The sequence below is a fragment of the Herpailurus yagouaroundi genome, unplaced genomic scaffold, assembly GCF_014898765.1.
Source record: "Herpailurus yagouaroundi ecotype Mexico unplaced genomic scaffold, PumYag 29, whole genome shotgun sequence".
In the NCBI taxonomy this organism is placed as follows: domain Eukaryota; kingdom Metazoa; phylum Chordata; class Mammalia; order Carnivora; family Felidae; genus Herpailurus; species Herpailurus yagouaroundi.
In genome coordinates this window covers 65774629-65794730 of record NW_024412377.1, presented here as the reverse complement: position 1 = coordinate 65794730, position 20102 = coordinate 65774629, and the positions used below count along the sequence as shown (strand labels likewise).

The 20102-nt window shown below is 54.3% G+C and overlaps 2 protein-coding genes across 4 annotated transcripts; both read right to left on the bottom strand.

The window, feature by feature from the left end:
- Positions 1–582: 582 nt before the first annotated feature.
- Positions 583–11474, bottom strand: TSPAN17 (tetraspanin 17). Of its 3 annotated transcripts, XM_040445960.1 has the most exons (9): positions 11219–11473; positions 7758–7808; positions 7522–7668; positions 6259–6429; positions 4346–4471; positions 3664–3711; positions 2906–3022; positions 2763–2824; positions 583–2216 (listed from the first exon to the last, which is right to left on the bottom strand). In XM_040445960.1, the coding sequence occupies exons 1-9, from the start codon at positions 11303–11305 to the stop codon at positions 2180–2182; spliced, it is 846 nt and encodes a 281-aa protein (XP_040301894.1). In that variant the 5' UTR covers positions 11306–11473; the 3' UTR covers positions 583–2179. The 3 variants fall into 3 exon arrangements, with proteins under 3 accessions (XP_040301894.1, XP_040301913.1, XP_040301904.1); XM_040445979.1 differs by lacking the exon at positions 2906–3022 and having other exon boundaries at positions 11219–11474; XM_040445970.1 differs by lacking the exon at positions 7758–7808 and having other exon boundaries at positions 11219–11474.
- A 1460-nt stretch (positions 11475–12934) lies between these two features.
- On the bottom strand, positions 12935–16719 carry EIF4E1B (eukaryotic translation initiation factor 4E family member 1B). Its single transcript, XM_040492908.1, has 7 exons — positions 16702–16719; positions 16164–16426; positions 15753–15848; positions 14901–14964; positions 14011–14124; positions 13730–13869; positions 12935–13396 (listed from the first exon to the last, which is right to left on the bottom strand). Exons 1-7 carry the CDS (start codon positions 16717–16719, stop codon positions 13282–13284), a joined length of 810 nt encoding a protein of 269 aa, XP_040348842.1. The 3' UTR covers positions 12935–13281.
- Between the last annotated feature and the right edge of the window lie 3383 nt (positions 16720–20102).

Below are 20102 nucleotides of genomic sequence, written 5' to 3'. Positions count from 1 at the left end.
CCAGGCTCCTTCATGCCAAGCCCACCCCAGCTTCAGGACCTCTAGGGAAACTGGTACCAAAACCTAGAACACCATTCCCCTGGAGCTTCCCAGAGATGGCAGCCCCTCCCACCAGCCCATTAAGGGGTCCCTTCTCCCAGGCACCCAACTGTCACTGTCTAGCCATCACTCTCTTCATAGCGTATACTACTAGCATGAATGTTTATGTGCCTACTTGTGTTTGTGTCTCCTGCACAAGAATGCAGCACAAGGGCCAGGACCTTGACCTTTTCTGCTCTACTTCCCCACCCCTAAGCAGATGCTCAGCTCACACTTGGGGAGTGATAGGTTACTGCCCCTCACTAGTTGGCATTTCAAGTGTGCAGGTTTCACCTAGACTTGGCAGAAGGGCAGGACTGGTGCAGTGCAACACCAAGAGGGGTCAGACCTGGGTGCCTCTTCCCGGCTGTGTGCTCTGGGCAACTCGTTCCCCTGAGCCAGTTTCCTCATCCGGAAAGGACTCTCCACCTCACAAGGTGTTGCGAGGTTTGAGGGAAAAAGAAAATGAAAACATTTAAAATCAGAGACCACAAGACACACGCACAATATTGTGAGCTGCATTTATTGTAGCATGTATAAACCACCCGCCACCTGTGTCTTTCGGAGGCCTGAGGACACAGTCCAGCCTGCATCTGGGAGCCACAGTGCTGGGCACATGACCCACACCCCGCCCACCTGCAGCAGCTCCCAGAAGGCCTGAATCGCAGAGCGGCCAGAGACCCACGGGTGACTGCTCCAGAGGGATCCACAGTGGCACAGGGCCCAAAGCTGGCCCCCACACCTTTTATTTGGCTAGCAGCGTTCAAAACGTTTTTTCATTAGTTGCCAACAACTTAAAAATTAAGATATTTCACATAAAACTCTGGCTCTTTGGCTTCTCCAGATGTCTCACATTAGACCCACATTCCCACTTTACAGTAATTAGCTACAGCTGAATGACAGCCACGAATTTCAGGTGGGAAACTGTGCTTTGCCACAGTCCCCACCACACCCATTGTAACTCAAAGCCAGTTGCCATTAGCGACTCAATCATGCAAATATTTCTCATTACAAAGCAGTCTCTGTGTCCCATCTCCAGTAATAGTGGGAAAAATCAAAGTTGCACTACAAAGGCCTCACAACGCAAAGGCCCACTTTATTTATTTTTATAACCCACCTGGCCCTGAGGGCATCTAAGTTAGAGATCTATGAACTAGCCCAAACCTCTCCTTTCATCCACAAATGCAGGGGGATGGACAGTCACTCCATATACCCCCTTTGTGCAGATCTGAAAGCAGCAGCCAGACTTCCCAAATCTGAGCCATTTTACTCCTTTAGAAGTCTATAAATTCCCTGAACCCCAAAGAGCTAGTAAGCAGGGTAGACACACCAGGCACAGGGCTGTACCTTGGATGAGGTTGCCCTAGGAAAGCTGGACGCAGGTAATGCTGTGCTGATGCGCACTCTGGTGGCCATGAAGCAGCTCTGCAGGCCACCAGGAAGATTTTTGAACTGGATTCCAAGGGAGCCTAGGAGTCAAAACCATCAATGGCCCCCAAACCTGGCTCCCCCTATCCCCATGGGTGCCAAGCTCAGGCTTCCAGCTACTCCTTCCCAAAACCTTCCCGATCTCCATCCCACCCCTCAGCCCCTCTCCTGGGCATGCCTGGCACCCATGTTAGTCCCCAGGAGGACCAGACCCCTCCCAGGCGGTGGCCTCTTCGGGGCAGGCTCCAGCCTCCCCATTCTCACTCCCATGCTTCAATCCGGGCTTGGCCCACAGCAGCCTCGCAGCATTTGCAGGGGAAAACCCTGCAGAGGTGGGGGAGGCTAACTCCCAGCCTACAGGGTCAGGCAGGGCACTTAGGTGAGCAGAACACGCCAGGCAGAGAACAGGAAGCATATGTCCCAGGAGATGATGCCACTGAAGAGCCGTTGTGGCCAGATGGCCATTCTTCACAAGATGCCGGGGAGCTGGACTTTTATGTGAAATACACCAAGTTTTAAAGGTTGGCTCAATTGTATACGCTGCCTAGGCCAAGAAAACACGCTGGCAGGGTGCATCCGGGCCGGGGCCCCAGGTGGAGAGTACTACTGAGGCCCTGCCGCTGACAGAACCTTCGAGATGGTGGGCGTAAGCCAGTGGTTTTCAAGGTTTTGTTTATTTGAGTAGTTTGTAGCCATCATCATGTTTGATCCTGAGAGGCAAGCAAGGGAGAAAAAATTCTTGGACCCATTTTAAAGTCTGAGACATGGAGGCCAAAGGGGGCTTCTGGCAGGGTCAAGGTCACAGCTAGTAGAGAAGACAGCTCTGAGGCTGCACGAGGCTGTGTCCCCAGCAACAGCAGGCCCCAAGCCTGCCCTAATAGCCATGCACACAGACGTGTGTCTCAGCCTGGGCGGGGGGCCCCTTCCACCCCACCTCACCCCACCAGGCCTGGACCCTCTTAGCTGGGCCATTCCTAGTCCCCTGGAGAGCCGACCACCCAACAACAGCCGCAATGGTGGCTCCCTGTGCACACTCACACACACACCTGCCCTCCATGCACACAGCTCCAGGACAGGCAGCCCGGGCACAGGCACACAGCTTTCTCTACAGGTGCACAGTGCACACACACTCAAGCTCCCTATGGAGTGGAAATACCATAGCCTTGCCCATCATGGGTATAGTGGCAGGGGAAGGGGTGGGGGGCGGGTCCCTGGGTAGGCCAGGCAGGTGGCCATGGCCAGTGTGGCAGCCTCACCAGTTGGCCTTCACTGCCTTGATGTCACTCACAAGGTTCTGGGCCAGGCAGATACCAAAGATCTGTAGGACAAAGAGGCAAGTGAGGGAAAGTCTGCCGGTGGGGCAAGGGTGTGGGGGGGGCATGCTGTGCTGAGTCAGTACCTGGAGGAGGGCGATGCCCACAAAGACCCCAGCCACAACGATCAGGTTGTCCTGCAGCCACTTCTCAAACTGGCCCACACAGCCTTTGGTGTGGATGGAGCCCTGCTGCTCCAGCTCCTGGGGACACACAGGCAAGGGGCTTGGCCCACCCACCCCCACAGGCCTCCTCTCAGCCTAGACTGCCAAGCTTGTCTCCACCCCAACACCTTACACCTTTGCACCTGCTGCCTGGATGGAACTCTACCACAGGGCCTTTGCATGACAGATTCCTTCTGGTCATCAGAATCTCAGAACAGATGCCCCCTCCTTCAGGAGGTCTTCCCTGACCACCCGGCCCCAATCCTATCAACCTCCCTTACTTTATTTGCATTCAAGCTCTTGGTTGAAATTGTCACACTACTGTTCACATGTATTTATCCATTAGCTTTCTGTCTTTCTCCCTCTACTAGTGTGGGAGCTCCTTGAGAACAGGGGCTCTGTCTACCTAGCTCATGACCATGAATCCCTAGCATCTAGGGCACTGCCAGGTGTGAGCACCAATGGGTGCTCGACAAAGAGCTGCAACGAGCAAACACACATGTGTCTGTGCTCATGGGTCCACTGCCCCCATGTTTGGAAGTACCAAGCTCTAGGTGCCTGGATGGTTCCTAGGACTCAGTACCCCCTCCCCCACAGAATTCCTGAGACCTCACAGAGGAGCTTATGGGAGGCTGTCCTTTCCATCCCAATGCCCCCAACTCTGTCCCCACCCCTCTCACCAGCTTGAGCCGGACATCGTAGCCACACTGGGTGTTGAGGACATCTTCCTGAGGAGAAATAGGCCAATAAGCGAGTTGGTGAGGGGATATCCCACGGGGGCCCATGACACCCAGCACTGGAGTGGTTCTTGCTTCTCAGGGGAAGCAGATGGAACCACGGACTCCGCCATGCCCACCACTCCTAGACAAGGCTCACAGAGGCCCACACACCTCTTTCCTTGGTGCCAGGACACATGGCTACAAACGCCAGCCTGAGCTGCCTCCTATTTAGGAATCCTGCCTGCTCGTGTTTTCTAAGAATGGGAAGAATCCTGGCCCTCAGTGTCCCAAGTGAACTGTGCTGGGAGAGGAGTCACTGGGAGAAGTTTCTGCTCTGAAGAAAGCCATACAAGGGGTCAGAAGCCCCACACCCGACCACACGAGCATGGCCGGCCCAGCGGTGTGGCAGCTGCCTCACTACAATCATAGAGACAGGTTTTGCTGAAGGGGTGCAGGCCCCACTGCTGCCCACGGACACAAACTCCTCAGTGTAGGAGGGGTGCTCCCATGTAAAATGACTCCCACCCCCGGCACCCAAGGCCCCCAGAGCAGGGCTGAGCCCAGCAAGCCCTGTGGTGGATTTTTCCCACACTTGGTCTGCGCACAGCAATGCCCCTGCCCCTCCTCACCACATCCCACTCACCGCAGGGTCCCGGACGCAGCAGGAGAAGGGCACCCCGCAGCGCTCCCGGCTCGGGTTCAAGTCAGTGCAGTTGAAATAGATATTGAGGTTCCAATCATTAGGCCCTCGGGCTCCGCAGCAAGACCACTAAGGGGCAAGAGGAGAGCCCTAGGTGAGCCAGGCCCACCCCAGGAGCCCCATCCAGTTTGGAGACAGGCCCAGGCTACAGGGAGACAGGGCAGGGCTGTGCTGCGAGGGGGTCTAGGGGCAGCTGGGCAGGTGGGCCCCTCCTCACCCTCCCAACAGAAAGGCCAGACCTAAGCCCAGACCCATCAGAGCATCACTATGCTCCTGCCCAGGTTGGTGGGGGCAGGGGGGTACTGGGAAGGGGTGCCCTGAGAAATGGGTATCAGGCCAAGCCCTGTGGGGGAAGGTACCACTGAACCCCATGTCTGTACTAGGTCTTCCCACACTTGCCCCAGAGATTTTGCGAAGACTTTCTCTCTTCCTCTCTGCAGGGACAAGAAGGTAACCCTGTCACCGTCATACACCCTTACACTTCATAAATGCCACGGCAGCACCTGTATCCCCAACACCTCTACCCAGAATATCGTGCACTGCCTCCCTAGGCGTGGCAATAGTGAGTGTGAGGCTACACTGAAACTAGCTCGTGAGTCAGGGGAGGCAGGAGCACATGCCTTAGACCACCCAACACAGAAACCAGCCCTCAAGGGACCAGCTTAATGCAGACAGAGATAGGCCCCTATGGGCAGAGCAGGGAGAGTGAGGCCTGGCCAGCGGCTCTGTGTGCACAGGTCCCAGCAAACAGCCTGGCCTCTGCCTGCCTCTTCTTGCTCTGCTCAGCGCCTGATGTTCCTGTTGGGGAACATCTGCCCCTCTTTCCACAACCCTGCTTCTTCTCCAAGGCCTTCCTCTTCTCCACCCTTCCTCATTTCAGCTTTTACCACTATTCACAATTTTGTATACACGCGTGCACGCACACACGTACATTTGTCTGTTTTGCTTATCATCTGTCTCTTGCCCCAGACTGCCATCCCCATGAGGACAAGTCCCAGCTTTTTTCACCACTGAATTCCCAGCAACCTTCCCAGGGTCTGGCACACAATAAACCTGTACCAATTCTGTGTTGAATGAACAAATAAATCACATCCTAACTGCCTCACTATATGTCTGCTCTGTCCTGAGTTGAAAAGTCCTCAAAGAGGTACCAGCTCTGGTTCATCTCTGGATCCCGGAACAGTCTCTTGGGTTGATGGCCCTGAAGGCATGTAACTGTGGAAGTGGATGTGACTGGGTGAGACTATGTGTAAGTGGGTGTGAGTGGATGAGGAGGTGCAGGCGGGAGGTGTCTAGGATCTCGTGAACTGTTCACTGACTGCTTCTTCACATTGGTTAAGTATAGAGTTTAAGAGCAGAGCTTTGGTTGAGGGGGAAAGTCTCAAACTCTAACATGTCCAGAGGCCAAACAAACAATAAAAATGAGAGAAGAGGGCCAACAGGTATAATAAAATAAAGAGTGGCAGACAATGGCAAACAGAGAGCTCCTATACCAGCAAAGGGAATAGCAGCAATGTAACCGCAGCCAAGACTATGGGTCCAGAGTTTATTAGAAGGGGAAATTTATATTTTTATACCAAATTTTCTCCTTTAAGTGTGTTGTAAACCTTGGCCTACGACCTGCCAGTTTGGAGTCTCTGGCCTCTGTTCCCCAACACTGGCTCCTTGCAGAACTAGGCATAATGGGGACCTACAGGGATCACGTAAACTAGCTTCCCCTCAGACAGGGGCCTCCTGGCTCTTTTCCCCCGGGGCATGGGTGGAGGAATGGTCCCAGCACACACGGGGACTTATTCTTTCACACATCTGCCCAGCAGGAGCCTCGTGCAGGTAGCCCAGGCTGGTGCTGGACTCACATATTCCTGAGCAAAGTCAATGAGGTTCTGGAGGTCAATGTCGTCCCGATAGGCCTTAACATTGTTGTTGATGAAGAAATTGAGCTGGTCTCGAATCCAGTCCTTGAATACGAAGGCCAGAATCCCTGTTGCCAGTTCCAGGAAGAAGATGAGGCCGAGGAACACGGAGAACTGGGGTGGGGGACATACAGATTGTTGGGATCAGAGGTGCAGGGCCTGCAGGTGCCACGGGGCAGAGCTCCACCCCCACCCCAACCCAAGAAAGTGGAGAGTCCCCACCTTTTCTCCCATTAACATTGTTTTATGATGGCGAAGGACAGCACTGCTCTTATAACCCACTTATTCTGCTTCCTCTGGTAATCATCCTGTTTTCGTTGAAAAACCACCCTCCACATAACCTTTAATTTAGTTCCTGTGGCTCAGGCAGAGCCATCTCCACCTCCTTCCCCATTCCCAGATAGAGGACATGGCCTGTAGGAGAAGCCCACCAATCAGAGCGCTACCTCTCCCAGGGCCACGGGGATTGGTCCAAAGACAGCCAATCTGGACCAACGAGATGCAAAGAAGTGACTGCTTCTGATTCTTGATTTCTACTCAGGTCCTGCTCTCAGTCAGATGAAACCCATCTCAGGCTCCTCAGGCTCCTCAGGCTCCGCGCTGACAGCAAGGAGCCTGCTTAGGATTCTTTCCTTCCTTCCATCTCTCCCTTCCTCCCTCTTTCTCTCTCTTTCTTCTTTCTCTTTCTTTCTGTCTCTCTCCCTCCCCCCACTCCTCCCCACCTCCACTCGCACATGCCTGCACTCTCTCTCTCAAAATAAACTTAAAAAAAAAAAAAAAAAAAGACTGGATGACTGGTTAGGAAGAGAGAGGTTCAGCCTCTAGTAGGGGTTCCCAGAGGGGCAGTATGAAGCTAGTCCCCACCCATTCGTGGGCATCCTTCCACCCCTTGGGGAATGGAGCCAACTAGAGGGACAGAGAAGAGAAACAGAGAGACCAGGCCAAGTGACATTGCGGTGGCCCCTAGATCCAAATGTGCTGACACCCAGCACACCCCTGGGCTTTCCCTAGTGAGCCCATAAATACCCTTTCATGCTTAGGCCCCTGGGTTTCAGTCATAGCAGAAAGAATTCTATATAGATCATACAATTCTGACGATTACTGTTATAATAACGTAATAATAAAACTACCCATTATTAAGTACTAACTACATAGATGTGGGAGGAGGTTGGGGTCCCCAGTGGGCCTAGGTGAGGGTGTACTCACAAACTTGAGCAGGAAGGTGTTCTCCCGGAGGGCCCCGATGCAGCCAGCAAAGCCCAGTACTGACATGACACCTCCAACCACTACAAACAGCCATACGGGGTCGAGGCCTCCCAGATCTGTCAGCGCTGAGATGTTAGAGAGAACGCCCTGTGCCAGGGGAGCAAAGGCAAGTGGTCGGCCCGATCCTCCCACCACCTCAACCCATGGCAGCCCCACGCCCTACTGCACCACCTTACCTTCTCACCCCAGGCCCAGAGGCCAATGGCCAGGAACAGGGCTCCCAGCACCTGCAGAAGCAGCATCAAAGAGCTGAGGGTTGGAGCAGCATCCTTCCCCACCCGGACAGAGCCCCCTCTCCCCTAGTACTCAGGGTCTTCAGGAAGCCAGTAGGAGAGAGAGGAGGAGGGGTGGGCCCAGGGTCCTTTCTACCTTTCCAAGAATACATTCCAGTGTTTCTCCCCCACAAAACACAGCCTGGAGGATGGAACCCACCTTAGTCCTTCCCAGAACTCAGAACTGGAGCAGAGGATGGCCAGGATACTCCTGCCAAGCAGCAGCAGCAGCAGCAGCTATGTCCTGAGCCTCTCCTGCCACCAGACCTGTCTGAGTTCTGGGCTCCTACCCTCCTTTCTGCTCCTTCCCAATCTGGCCATTCCACTGCCCTCCAACTCTGTGATGGTTGCCCTACTCCATTTTCTGTTTTCATAGCTCATAAGCAAAGACCCCTGAATGACAAGGAATCCCAATGTGAGCAGGATCCAGCTGAGGGACCCTAGTCTGGGCTGGTGGCTGTGCCCTTGAAAACTTCTGGCCACAGTTCTGCCTGGGCCTTCTAAGCACAACCCACCATCCGGCCTGTTCCTTACTGGGAAGAGCCCTGGATGTCAAGGCTATCAACCTGAGACTGGGCAGCTCCCCGGATGTTCAATCTCACAGGAAGAGTGTCCCTCCTGCCCCAGCCAGCACAAGGCCGTGACCCCACCTCTTCAGACCTTCCCCACCCACCTGCTTTCATAGGCTCCTCCCCTTCCCCCCACCAATTCCAGTCAATTCCACCATGATCACCCAGTTTAACACCTTCCTCTCTCTGACCCCACACTCCTCCCACTGCTGTATTCTTCTCTGGAAATAGCTTTCCTTCCCCTCACCTCTATACTAGATCTGGAATGTGAAACCAAACATCACTTCTCCCGCCTCATCCCATTTGACCCACCCATGGCCTTTAGACAGGTGACTGACTACTACTTTCTCCTTTCTGAACCCCTCCTTGGTTACCCAACACCAATCCTCTCTCTGCTCCTTCTCAGCCTCCCTCCCAGGATTCACTGCTTCACCTGCCCTATGCACATGGCCGCCCCCCCCCCCCCCCCCAGGTTTAACCTTCAGCCTTCTGCTTTCTTCCTCCTCCACACTTATTATCCGCACCATCAGATGCCGACATCTCCCAGATCTCCACCCAAACCTCTCCCTGGCTCCAGACTCCTATGTCCAACTGCCTGCTACAAACACCTCCAAGTCCCAGGCCCTGTTCCGTGTGCTGGGAATACATCAGAAAATAGAACAAATGAGCTCTCTGCCCTCATGGAGTTTACACTCCAGTGGGAGAAATCCACAGTGAGCAAACAAGGTAATTTCAGATACCAACAGATCCTTTAAAGAAAACCAAACAGTGATGCAGTGGGGAGTGACTGGGGGTTGTGGAGGCATGCTTCAGTTAGGGAAAATGGGGATATTTTAGCTGAGGTCTAAATAGCAAAAAAGTGTAGTGAGAAGGAAATTCCAGGTGGAGGGACTGGCAGAGGTCCAGAGGTAAGATCATGTTTGGTGGTGCGAGGGATAAACTGAAGGGCAGCAGGGCCAGACTCCAGAGAGTGCTGGAGGCCATGGGAGGAGTCTGGACTGTATTAATTGTGGGAAGGTTCTCAGCAGGGTAACAACCAGGGTCTGCTTTCCTTTAAAACAAACAAACAAAAATCTTGGGGCCTATATGATAGGCACCTCCCTCCAGCCACCTTGACCCAAACCTGAAACCCTCTTGGCCCTCCAAGCGTCCCGGTCCTGTCAATTCAGCCTCCTAACTTCCCCTGGAGCCTTCCTCACTTCCCACTCCCCAGCCCCTAGCTGTGACCCAGCCCTCCTCCTAGGTCTCCCACTTCCAAGCCCCATGCCCCTCACCCACTCTCCCCATGCAGCCAGACAGATCTGCCTCTAGTACAAAAGCCAAAGCAGACCCATTATCCAGCGCTGAAACCCTCACTGCTCTACATTGCCCTCAACATAAAATTCAAGCACCAGCCCAGCCTTTCCTGCTCTGGCTCCCCACCCCCACTCCCCTGCAAAACTTGGTGTGCCTGCAAAGAGCCTGAGTTTCTCTTGCCTGTCCCCCTTGACATGGGGGGTTGGGGGGAGGGGGGTGGGACTCACTATGCTCAATGCTCTGCCTCACCTCTACCCACTGCCCTCTTGGCTCTGTGCTTACTGGCCCTGTCCTTCTAGGTTAAATGACTTAACATCTCTGTGCCTGTTCCCTCATCTATAAAATATAGATAATAAATAAAATAGCTGTGTGAATACAAGTTAGAATTTATTTAATGGGCCTAACAACCCTGAGGGGCAGGCTTCATTATCCCCACTCCCAGGAAGGGAAGCTGAGGTCCAGAGAGAAGTGACTTGCCCAGTCTCAGAGCTCTGCTTGCTACACCCAGGCCTCCAGACTTCCCCACCAGTACTCTCTGCACATTGCCCACACCCTGGAGAGCTGAGCATTGCTGGAACCAGAAGGCCCACCACACAGGGGCGACTGCATGGGCAGCACGTGGGTGGAGGGTGGTGCCAAAGTCTTGCTGAAAGACAGAATGGGCCCGGCATTTTAACACAAGGCAGCAGGAGCAGAGACTGCAGAGGCAGCAAGCAGCCTTGGAGACGGGATGGGGGAGGGAGAAGGGAAGATGACTTGGCAGGGCCCTGGGGGCACAGATGCCACCCGGGGAAGGGCACTTGAAGCTCCCTTCTCTGGCAGGGGCAGCAACTGCCTGCGAAACCTCGGTTTTGTCAGCTGTAGAATGTTGAATTCTGTTCCCCAGGGCCACCTCAGGACGTCTCAATAGGGCAGATCTCCTGCCCCCAGCAGAGGACTAGAGCTATTGCCCTCCCCCAGCCTGCAAGCCTCCTCACTGAGGAGCAAGACCCACACACCACCCCTTCCCCGCTCCCCCCCCCCCCAAAGGAGCTTAAGGCTGGGTGAGGGAATCCGGCCCTTCCCTTCGCGGAGACACTCCCCTCGGTGGGCTAAACAGGGGTGGAGTTCAGCGAACACCCCACACCCCAGAGTAGCAGTGAGGCTGGATGGGAGAATGGGCGACGGGGCACCAAGAGCATCCCTGGGACCCTTCCCCTTTCTCCACCTGGACTCTGGAAGATACCAGGAGACTCCACCCCCACATCCTACCCCGGCTGCGCCTGGGACCCGCCTCCAGCAATCCGGGACTCTCCGTAGTTCCCCGGAGTGGTCCTGGGAGTGGGCGTGGAGTGGGAAAAAGAGATGGGGGCTGGGGGGAGATGGGGGGGAAAGACCGCTCTCTGCCTTCAGGATTTGGGACCGTCCCCCTCCCTCCCCCCAGCCCCTGCAATAGGGGCTTGAACCTCCTTCTCCCGCCACCTGAATTCAGCACGGGGCCCAAACCCACCCCGCTCTCACCCAGAAGACAATGTTGAAGCCAAACAGGAAGTATTTCCCGCAGCAGCCGACCTCGGGTTCCTGGAAGTGCTGGTGCTTGCCCGGCATGGTGAGCAGTCGCCCGCCGGCCTGGGACCGGAGCTGGGGCTGGCCCGGCCCTCCACGGGCCGCCCTGGGCTAGAGCCGCCCGGGGCCTAGCCCGGCGGCTGCGGCTTCATGGCCGCGGCCACACAGAGAGCCGGTCGGGTCCCGCCCGCCCCGCAGGGACCGCCCCCGGCGCCCCGACCGCCTAGCTCCCAGCGCGTTCAGTTCCCTCAAAGCCCCGCCGCCTCTAGGCCTGACTCCGCCTCCGTCCTACTCAGTGCCCTCGGAGCCCCGCCTCTAGGCCTGAGTCTGTGACCTCCGGGCTCCGCCCCAGACAGGTTCCGCCCCAGGCAGGTTCCGCCCCAGGCAGGTTCCGCCCCAGGCAGGCCCCGCCCCAGGCAGGCCCCGCCCCAGGCAGGCCCCGCCCCAGGCAGGCCCCGCCCCTCTGCCCGACTCGGAACCCCGCCTCTAGGTCTGACTCCGCCCCGAGCGCCGACAGCGTTCTCTTATCCTCCTCCCTCCCCCCCCCCCCAGCGTCCTACGGACCTGAGAAGCTTGATGATGGCACCGCAAGTCGCAGGTACGAAACATCCTCATTACTCCCACCCCACCAGGCACAGTACCAGCGCCACTTCGTACCCAGCCTTGCTGTTGGAACTCAGTCCTGGAGAAGAGTAACTGATGCTCTAATGAGCAGATGGGGATGGCGATATGGATCGTGTTTTTAAAACACAGGACGTTTTATTACAGTGTAATCGAAGCAGACGCACTTTTCACTCAACGGAAATTAACTGCCTACATTGGCTCAAACTCAGGCCTGATGACATCTAGGTCTTGTGAGGGCCGCGGCCTCTGCTCCCCGACACTTCAGTTTTGCCAGGGGCATATACTCGACCCCCTGGCTCAATGACCCTCTGACATTGAAACCTCGCTGACTCTTCCCATCTTACCCCTCTCCCCATACTAGATGGATCACTGATTGGGCCCTGGGGGGGGAGGGGGTCTCACACGTGCCCCTCAAGGCAGGACAGGAGATTAAGGTTTTGGGGGGCCCAAATCTTACTCAATTTTAGAACCCTCAAAAATAATTCTAATAATTCTAATAATTCAGAAGTGAGTGTTTATTTGGAGCAGGAACAGAAAGGGGCTTAAACTTCATCACCTTCCAGTTAATCCGTCTCAAACCTAACCACCACTGTCCTGTCTCCTGTGTCATCTATCTACCCGCCTCCATTCAGCCTGACTCTGAGGCAGGCAAGGCCCAGACAGCCCTGGCCACAGCTGAGGAAAGGACAAGTAGACACACAGGGCTCTCAGTCCTTAGCTCACCACATGTCTGTGAGATAGTGGGGTTCTGCCTGTAAGCCTCCAACCCTTTTGATCTACAACCCCACTTCCGAGGCCCCACCCACGGCTGCTTGAGGGAAGGTACAGGATACTGGGGAGGCTCCAAGGCTATAAATCTGATGAAAGGCAATTCATAAAGGTTTAAAGTAGAGTGATTACAAAGAGGAAAGCCCATCCCCCTCCTGTCCTTGAGCTCCTGCTCTCAGAGTGTCAGTGGTCTTGGGCCTGCTCCCCCAAATCAGAAGAGTCTGGCCCTCAGGTCACCCAGCCTCTTTCTCAGGGGTGCAGAGAGAGTAAGTGCTGGATTGTAGGGTTCTCTTGCCATCTTTCCACCTTCATCTGAGCTCTCCTTTCCCCAGTGACTCACCCCAGCCCACCCCCAGGTGAAACAAGGAAACTCAAGGCTTTCCTCCACCTGTTCTGCATCCTCAGGATGGCTCCCTGACCACAGATCTATGCCTAGGCCCCAACTCATGTTAAGCAATGTTCATATTCACTCCAGGACAAGTGAGAACCTGGTTCTCTACCCCCTAGTCCTACCCAGCATCAGCACTGTAGCCCAGCATCCCCTTACACACACACACACACACACACACACACACACACACACACACACACACACACACAGAGTGAGAGGCTCAGAAGCAGCTGAATCACACCACAAACTTATTCTTGGCTAGGGAGTTGCTCTTGGTGGCAGTGTCTGCATGGGCCTGGTACCCAATGACGATCTTCGTGGACAGGCCCAGGCGCTCTTTGTACACACGCCTGGGGGAGGAGTAGGAGAGGAAATTAAATAGCAGCAAGTGCTGGAGATCACCTGGGACCCTGGGTCCTTTGCCCATACGTCCTACCCTAGTTCCAGCCACCATCACTCTTGTGACATCTTACCCATGTGGAAACCCAAAATAGGACTCTTTACGCAAAAGAAAAGAGTTCTGCTGGAAACAGCTTGAAATCTGGATTCCAAACCCTCATATACATGGGTAAGGAAAAAGGAGGAGCTGACATGGAGAGTTCCAGAGGTCTCCCTCACAGGCCAAGCCACACCACCCTCAACTTCTCCCCTGGAAGAGACCCTGTGCCAGAGATATCACTCACCCAATGTGCAGCACGCCCGCCTGGTTCTCTGCCTCCCTGGTCCACACAGCAATCTTGTCTCCCTTGGTTCGGATGTTGATGACAGCCCCACACACCTCCCGGCTGTGCTCCTCAAAGCTCTCCCCGATCAGACAGAGCAGCTGGGGCCAAAAGGAAGGATGGTGAGACCTCCACCTCAGTTACAGGGACTGCCCCACTATCCTTGATGGTGCCACCACACCAGCCAGCCTCTTCTCTTGGGGACCTCCCCCTCCTTCCCTCCCCTCCCAACCTCCACTCACGGTCTCCAGCCACAGGCGGTCCAGCTCACTGTGACGCTGCTGCTTGGCAAGACTGACCAGCCAGCGGCCACCCCTCTTATTCCTGCTATCTTCCCACATGGGCTCAATGCCATCCTAAGAGGTGGAATGACAAATCAACTGCCTCCCTTTCTTCAAAGTGGGGACCCAACCATCTTCCCAGGCGCTGCTCTGACCCCTAAATAAGCCTCAGTAGGCTAAGTTCCCTCTTGCTTCCATTCCCTCTGTATGGGCAGCTTCCACCATCAGCCACTCGACCCCCCATACCCTCCTATGAGCTCCCACAATCCCCTGATCCTCAACACTGGTCATCTTTTGTAGCCTTGTCATATATATGTGTATGTTTGTCTCTTTTACTGAACTGAGCTCCTTGAGGCAGGAGTTCAAAAGGGGGAGGGTTGATTAAGGAAGCCTCTGGGGCTACCCTAGTGTGTGGAAGACCAGACATCCCAGGCTGGGCACAGACCCCCTGGGGAAGTCTTTAAACACTGATGTCAGGGCCCCACAGCACACACCTGCTAGGTCAGCACTTCCAGGGATGGGCCTGGACACTGATGAGGAGTGTCCTCGGGCAATTCTGATGCATATGCCTAGTTCAGGAGCCAGGCCAGAAACCTGGGCTCCTTCTTGGTTCCCCCTTCTCCCCTCTCCCCTTCCAGACTCATAAATGTCCTATAAGTACAGCTCTAGTCTGACACTCTACCCAAGCTTCTGTATATAGCATTTCCTCAGATTGGAAGTCCCACCTTGGCTCTGAGGAAGGCTGTCTGTGGCACCCCACCCCCAAACTCTCCATGAGGGAGGAATGCAGAAGCTGAGCTGAGGAGAATCAGCCCTCCTGTGGCCTGAGGGGGCAGGTGGGCAGAGCTTACCTTGAACAGGGCGTAGTCACAGCCAGAAGAGAGCTTACTGGCCAGCTGGATGTGACTGTACATCCTGGAGAGAGCCCCCCACCCCGCCCCAATCCAGGCTGAAAGTCCAGACTTTTTAAGGCCTGGTTCCAACCTGCCTCACTGCCCCAACTTCTTACCAGACCCCACTGTTTTCCACCCACCTTCAGGCCTCCAAGCCTTTGCTCACTCACCCTTCTCACCAACCCCTTGCCCCCTTCTATCTCTACTTACCCAAACCGTCAAATCCCACCTTCTCCCTGGAGCCTTCCCTGACCATCCAAACCCCTCAGGAGGCTTTTAGAGCCCCAGTGCCGGGGCAGGGGGTGTTTTTGGGATTCACCCATGGACACTATCAAGCAGCCTAATCCTCACTTTGTGGCTGAGACCAGCTCAGAGAGGGGAAAGAACTTGTCCAGAGTCACAAAGCCAAGGAGTGGCAGAGTCAGGGTTAACTCCTGGCTCCTCCCGCCTCTCAGACTCTCTTCCAGGTGTGCAGGATGGTTTGGTGTTGATCTGGCTGTATTTCATGGACGCAACACACACACACACACACACACACACACACACACACAAGCTTCCATGCTGTTCTGGCGTCTCAGCTCCTCCCCTGAGACTCTCTTCCCTAAGCCCCAAGAAGTTTTCAGGGGGGCCTAGATCCTAGTCCCAGTGACCCCCACCCCCAAGCAGAACCCACCAAGCCCCAGCCCTCAGCAAATGCTGAGAGGTCGCAGGGAGGGCTGGAAAGCGGTGTAGGAAACAGCTCCCTGGAGGGGTAGGGTCTAGGAAGGACCCCCCTGGCTCTGGCCTTCTCTACAAGCAACAGACACTCACGCCCAAAAGTCCTCCACGGTGTCAAACTTGGTGACCAGATGCAGGTTGTCCTGCCAGGCTCGGCTGCGGTCATTCTTGAAGAACCATAGAGCCCACCTGGGTATAGGAGAGGCCAGGAGGAAGCAGCGAGCCCCTCCCAGGCCCAGAACCTGCAGCAGGTGCTGGCAGGGAAGTCCCACCCCTTCAAGTATAAATAAGGAGATGGGAGTTAGGCACGGCCTCTGCACGGTGACTGGAGTCAGTGATCCTGAAAGGCTAGGACAGGATGGGGGAATTGAAGCCAGAATCTCTATGGGTTAAGGCCAGAAGAACCAACAGGGCCCAAGTCTTAGGCTAGCTCTGACCTTTCTTGGATGAGGGAGTGGGGGCAAGAGAGCAAGGCCGGGTGCAAGGCCACAAAGCCTGCCTTACCTGTTCAGCAGCGGGTGTAACTCCAACTTGATCCCCTGGGGGCCCCCATCCTGGGCTTCCTTCCTCCTCTGGGACAGCTGATCCCCAGGGGCATTCAGAGCCCCCTCAGCCATCAGGACAGCCACTACTGCCCCCTCTTTCTCTTCCTCTTTCTCCTCCTTCTCCTCCCAGTTTTGGATTCCACCCTCAGCCTCTCCAACCTGACCAAAGAAAAAAATCAGGGTGAACAGCAAGCTCCAGCCCAGCCACCCCAGCCCCGTCCCCTGCTACACGAGGGGCAGGAAGGGGGACTCACAGGGCTAGCAGTAGCCATGCAGCTGCTTGGGCTTCGTCCCATTTGGCCCCCAGCTGCGGGTTTTTAACTCACTCGTGCCACCCCACCCCCCAGAGCATGGGATGGGGAGGAGTCAGTGTGGTGTTGGGGGAGCTCAGAGGGGAAAGGGCTTGTGCTATGCCTTCCACCGGCAGGCATTTAGTGAGCACCTTCCGCATGCAGGGTGGGAGGGGGACAGTGTGACCAGACAAGCCCAGCCCTCACCCATAGGGTGCTGGCCATGCGAGGGCTGGGACACATGAAGCTAAAGGTCAATATTAGGGGTCTGCCCCTAGTGCAATCACGTCTCACAGAGGACGGGCCTAGAGTTTAAAGTGGACCATTCCAGAAATGGCAGAAACAGCAGCTCGGACAGTGTTCATAGCCAGGTCAGACCATATACACACATTGGGGTATCTGTTTGTCTCTGTTGCCATTCATTTGGCTACCAATGCCATCTGACACCCACGTTTATCTGGTCTCTGGGAACATCTGAGTTTTTTAAAATACATAATGATTTTGGGGTGCCTGGGTGGCTCAGTCAGGTTAAGCATCCGACTTCAGTTCAGGTCGTGATCTCCTGGTTCGTGAGTTTGAGCCCCGCATGGGGCTCTGTGCTGAGAGCCTGGAGCCTGCTTCAGATTCTATGTCTCCCTCTCTCTCTGCCCCTCCCCCACTCACGCTCTGTCTTTCTCTCTCTAAAAAATATTTTAAAAATGTTTTTAAATACATAATCATTGAGAAACAGGGAGACTGTATATTAAAAATCTACATTTTTGGTTACTCTTGAAAATTTGGGAAAGTCTCATAACACTGGAGCCTCCACCTCACGGATCCACAATCCGATATGCACTCCTGCTGTTCTGAGTGTTCTCAGCATTGATAGGGAAGGGGGAGGGGCAGTGCAACAGTCACATAGCCTAGGTTCAAATCCTCCCTGCCTGACTTCAGCCAAGTACCTGAACCTCAGAGTTTTCAGTTTCCCTGTCTGTAAAATAGGAATGTTAATGATATATAATTCAGAAGCTTTCTGTATTAAAGGATATAAAATACATAAAGCCCCTAAAACAGGGCCTGCTGCAGTGGTCAATACAAATCAGCTGAGGGCTACCTTAGGGTGCAGGAGGGAGGGGTGGGGAGGGGAAGAGGGAGGAAAAGCTCTGGCTACCCTTTCCCTGACTTCTCAGTAGCACACTTTTCTGCAAGGGCTGAGACCTCCCCAAATTTCTTAAGGCTTCTCATCCTCCCCTTGGCCACTTTTAGGGTCTGAGATCTATAAAGTGACCAGTCTCTTCCCCTCTCCCACACCCAGGGAAGTCCATGACCACCTGGAGTCAATATCCGCCCAACCCCCATCTCCTAAGCTCTCGGTACCTGCCAGGCATGGGGGTAGGTGCTAGAAGGAGTGAGGAGCAAATAATGAGTGACCCCTGTGCTCTGCTCTGTCAGGGGAGCCAGACATCAGGTCCTCTCACAAAGACCTGTGTAATCACTAACGCAGACCTCTGAAGGAAAGGAATTTGCAGATGGGAAAAGATAAAGTCCACAACCTGAACTGGGGGATTTAGAATGGCAGTTCTCAAAAAAAAAAAAAAAAAAAAAAAAAAAAAAAAAAAGAAAAGAGAGTGGCGGTTCTCAAGTGCACAGATCAGAATCACCTGCAGGGTTTGTCAAACAAGCTGCTGGGCCCTACCCCCAGAATTTGATTCCTTAGCCCTGGGCTTGGACCTGAGAATTGGCATTTCTCTCTCTTTTTTTTAACGTTTACTTATTTTTGAGAGCGACACAGTGCAAGCGGGGGAAGGGCAGAGAGAGAGGGAGACACAGAATCTGAAGCAGGCTCCAGGCTCTGACTTGTCAGCACAGAGCCCAACACGGGCCTCCAGCTCACGAACCATGAGATCATGACCTGAGCCGAAGTCAGACAGTTAACTGAATGACCCACCCAGGTGCCCCTAAGAATTGGCATTTCTTTATTTAAAAAAAAAAAATTTTAATGTTTATTTATTTTTGAGAGAGACAGAGACAGAATGTGAGTGGGTTAGGGGCAGAGAGAGAGGGAGACACAGAAGCAGAAGCAGGCTCCAGGCTCTGAGCTGTCAGCACAGAGCCCGACATGGGGCTCGAACTCACAAGCTGTGAGATCATGACCTGAGCCAAAGTCAGACGCTCAACCGACTGAGCCACCCAGGCGCCCCTAAAAATTTTTTTTAACGTTTATTTATTTTTGAAGGAGAGAGACAGTGTGAGTGGGGGAGGGGCAGAGAGGGAGACACAGAATCAAAAGAGCAGGCTCCAGGTTCTGAGCTGTCAGCATAGAGCCCGACACGGGGCTCAAACTCACGAACTGCAAGATCATGACCTGAGCTGAAGTCGGACGCTTAACCGACTGAGCCACCCAGGTGCCCCAAGAATTGGCATTTCTAAGAAGTTCCTTGAGGATGCTGGTCAGGAATCCCATTTTGAGAACCACTAGCTTAGAGGCAGTTCATGGACGAGGTGATGTTTGAGCTGATACCTAAGGTATGAGCAAGAGTTAACTAGGTGGGTGGAGAAGGGCATGCCAGGGAGCAGCATGTGCAAAGGCCCTGGGGCAAAGGGAACATGGGACACTGGAAGAAAAAAAGGAAGACCAGTGTGGCTGATGCCTAAAGGAGAAAGGGATAGTAGATCTTGATCTTAGGAAAGTGAAGGGCCACTGAGTGCTTCGGGTGGCTATAGATGGGCTTTCCAGCAAGTTCTTTGGGCTGCTGTGTAGGAAACAGACCCTGTGGTAGCAAGAGGGAGTGGAAGAAGATCTATTAGGTTGTTAATGTAATTGTCCAGGTGACAAATCTGGTGACAGGGAAGATAGAACATGATGGATTTGAGAGGTGTTTAGAGGAAGACTGGGGTGTTTGGTGCTGGATAGGCTCTGGAGAGGTGAGGCACAGTGTCCCAACTACCTGCTGCTACATAATAAACCACCCCCAAATTAATGGCTTAAAACAGCAATAATCATCTATTTTGCTCACAGATCTACAATTCAGGCCATGCTCAATAGGGACAGCTCACCTCTGCTCCAAAGTGCTGTCAGTTGGAGTGGCTTACAGGCTGGGGCTGGAGTCATCTGCTCACTCAGTGGGGCAGCTGATGCTGGCTGTCAGCTGGAACCTCAGCTAGGGGTGTTGGCTGGGACAGCTCTATGTACCTCTCCATGTGGCCACTTGGCCTCCTCACAGCATGGTGGCTAGGTTCCCAGAAGCGGCATCCCAAGAGATGGGAAGCAGAGGCTGCCAGTTCCTTAAGGCCTGGGCCCAAAGCCTGGCACATCATGTCCGCTGTATTCTATTAGTGTCCCAGGGCCCACATTCAAAGACAGGGACATAATCCCACCTCCCAATTGGAAGAGTATCAAAGAATTTTGGACAGAGAATGCACTGGAGGAGGGCCAGGCTTGGGGAAAGATCATGAATCTAGATCTGATGGAGAAAAGGGGAGAAAGGACCCTCTTCAAGTGCCAGACATGGTCTTAGCTGCCTTAGAGTCCTGGCCTAGAGCCTGGCATGGAACGGCCCTGCCAACCACAGTACCCCTTCCCACCATGTTCCACATTTTCCAGCATGGGGCAGCTCATGGAGTCTGGA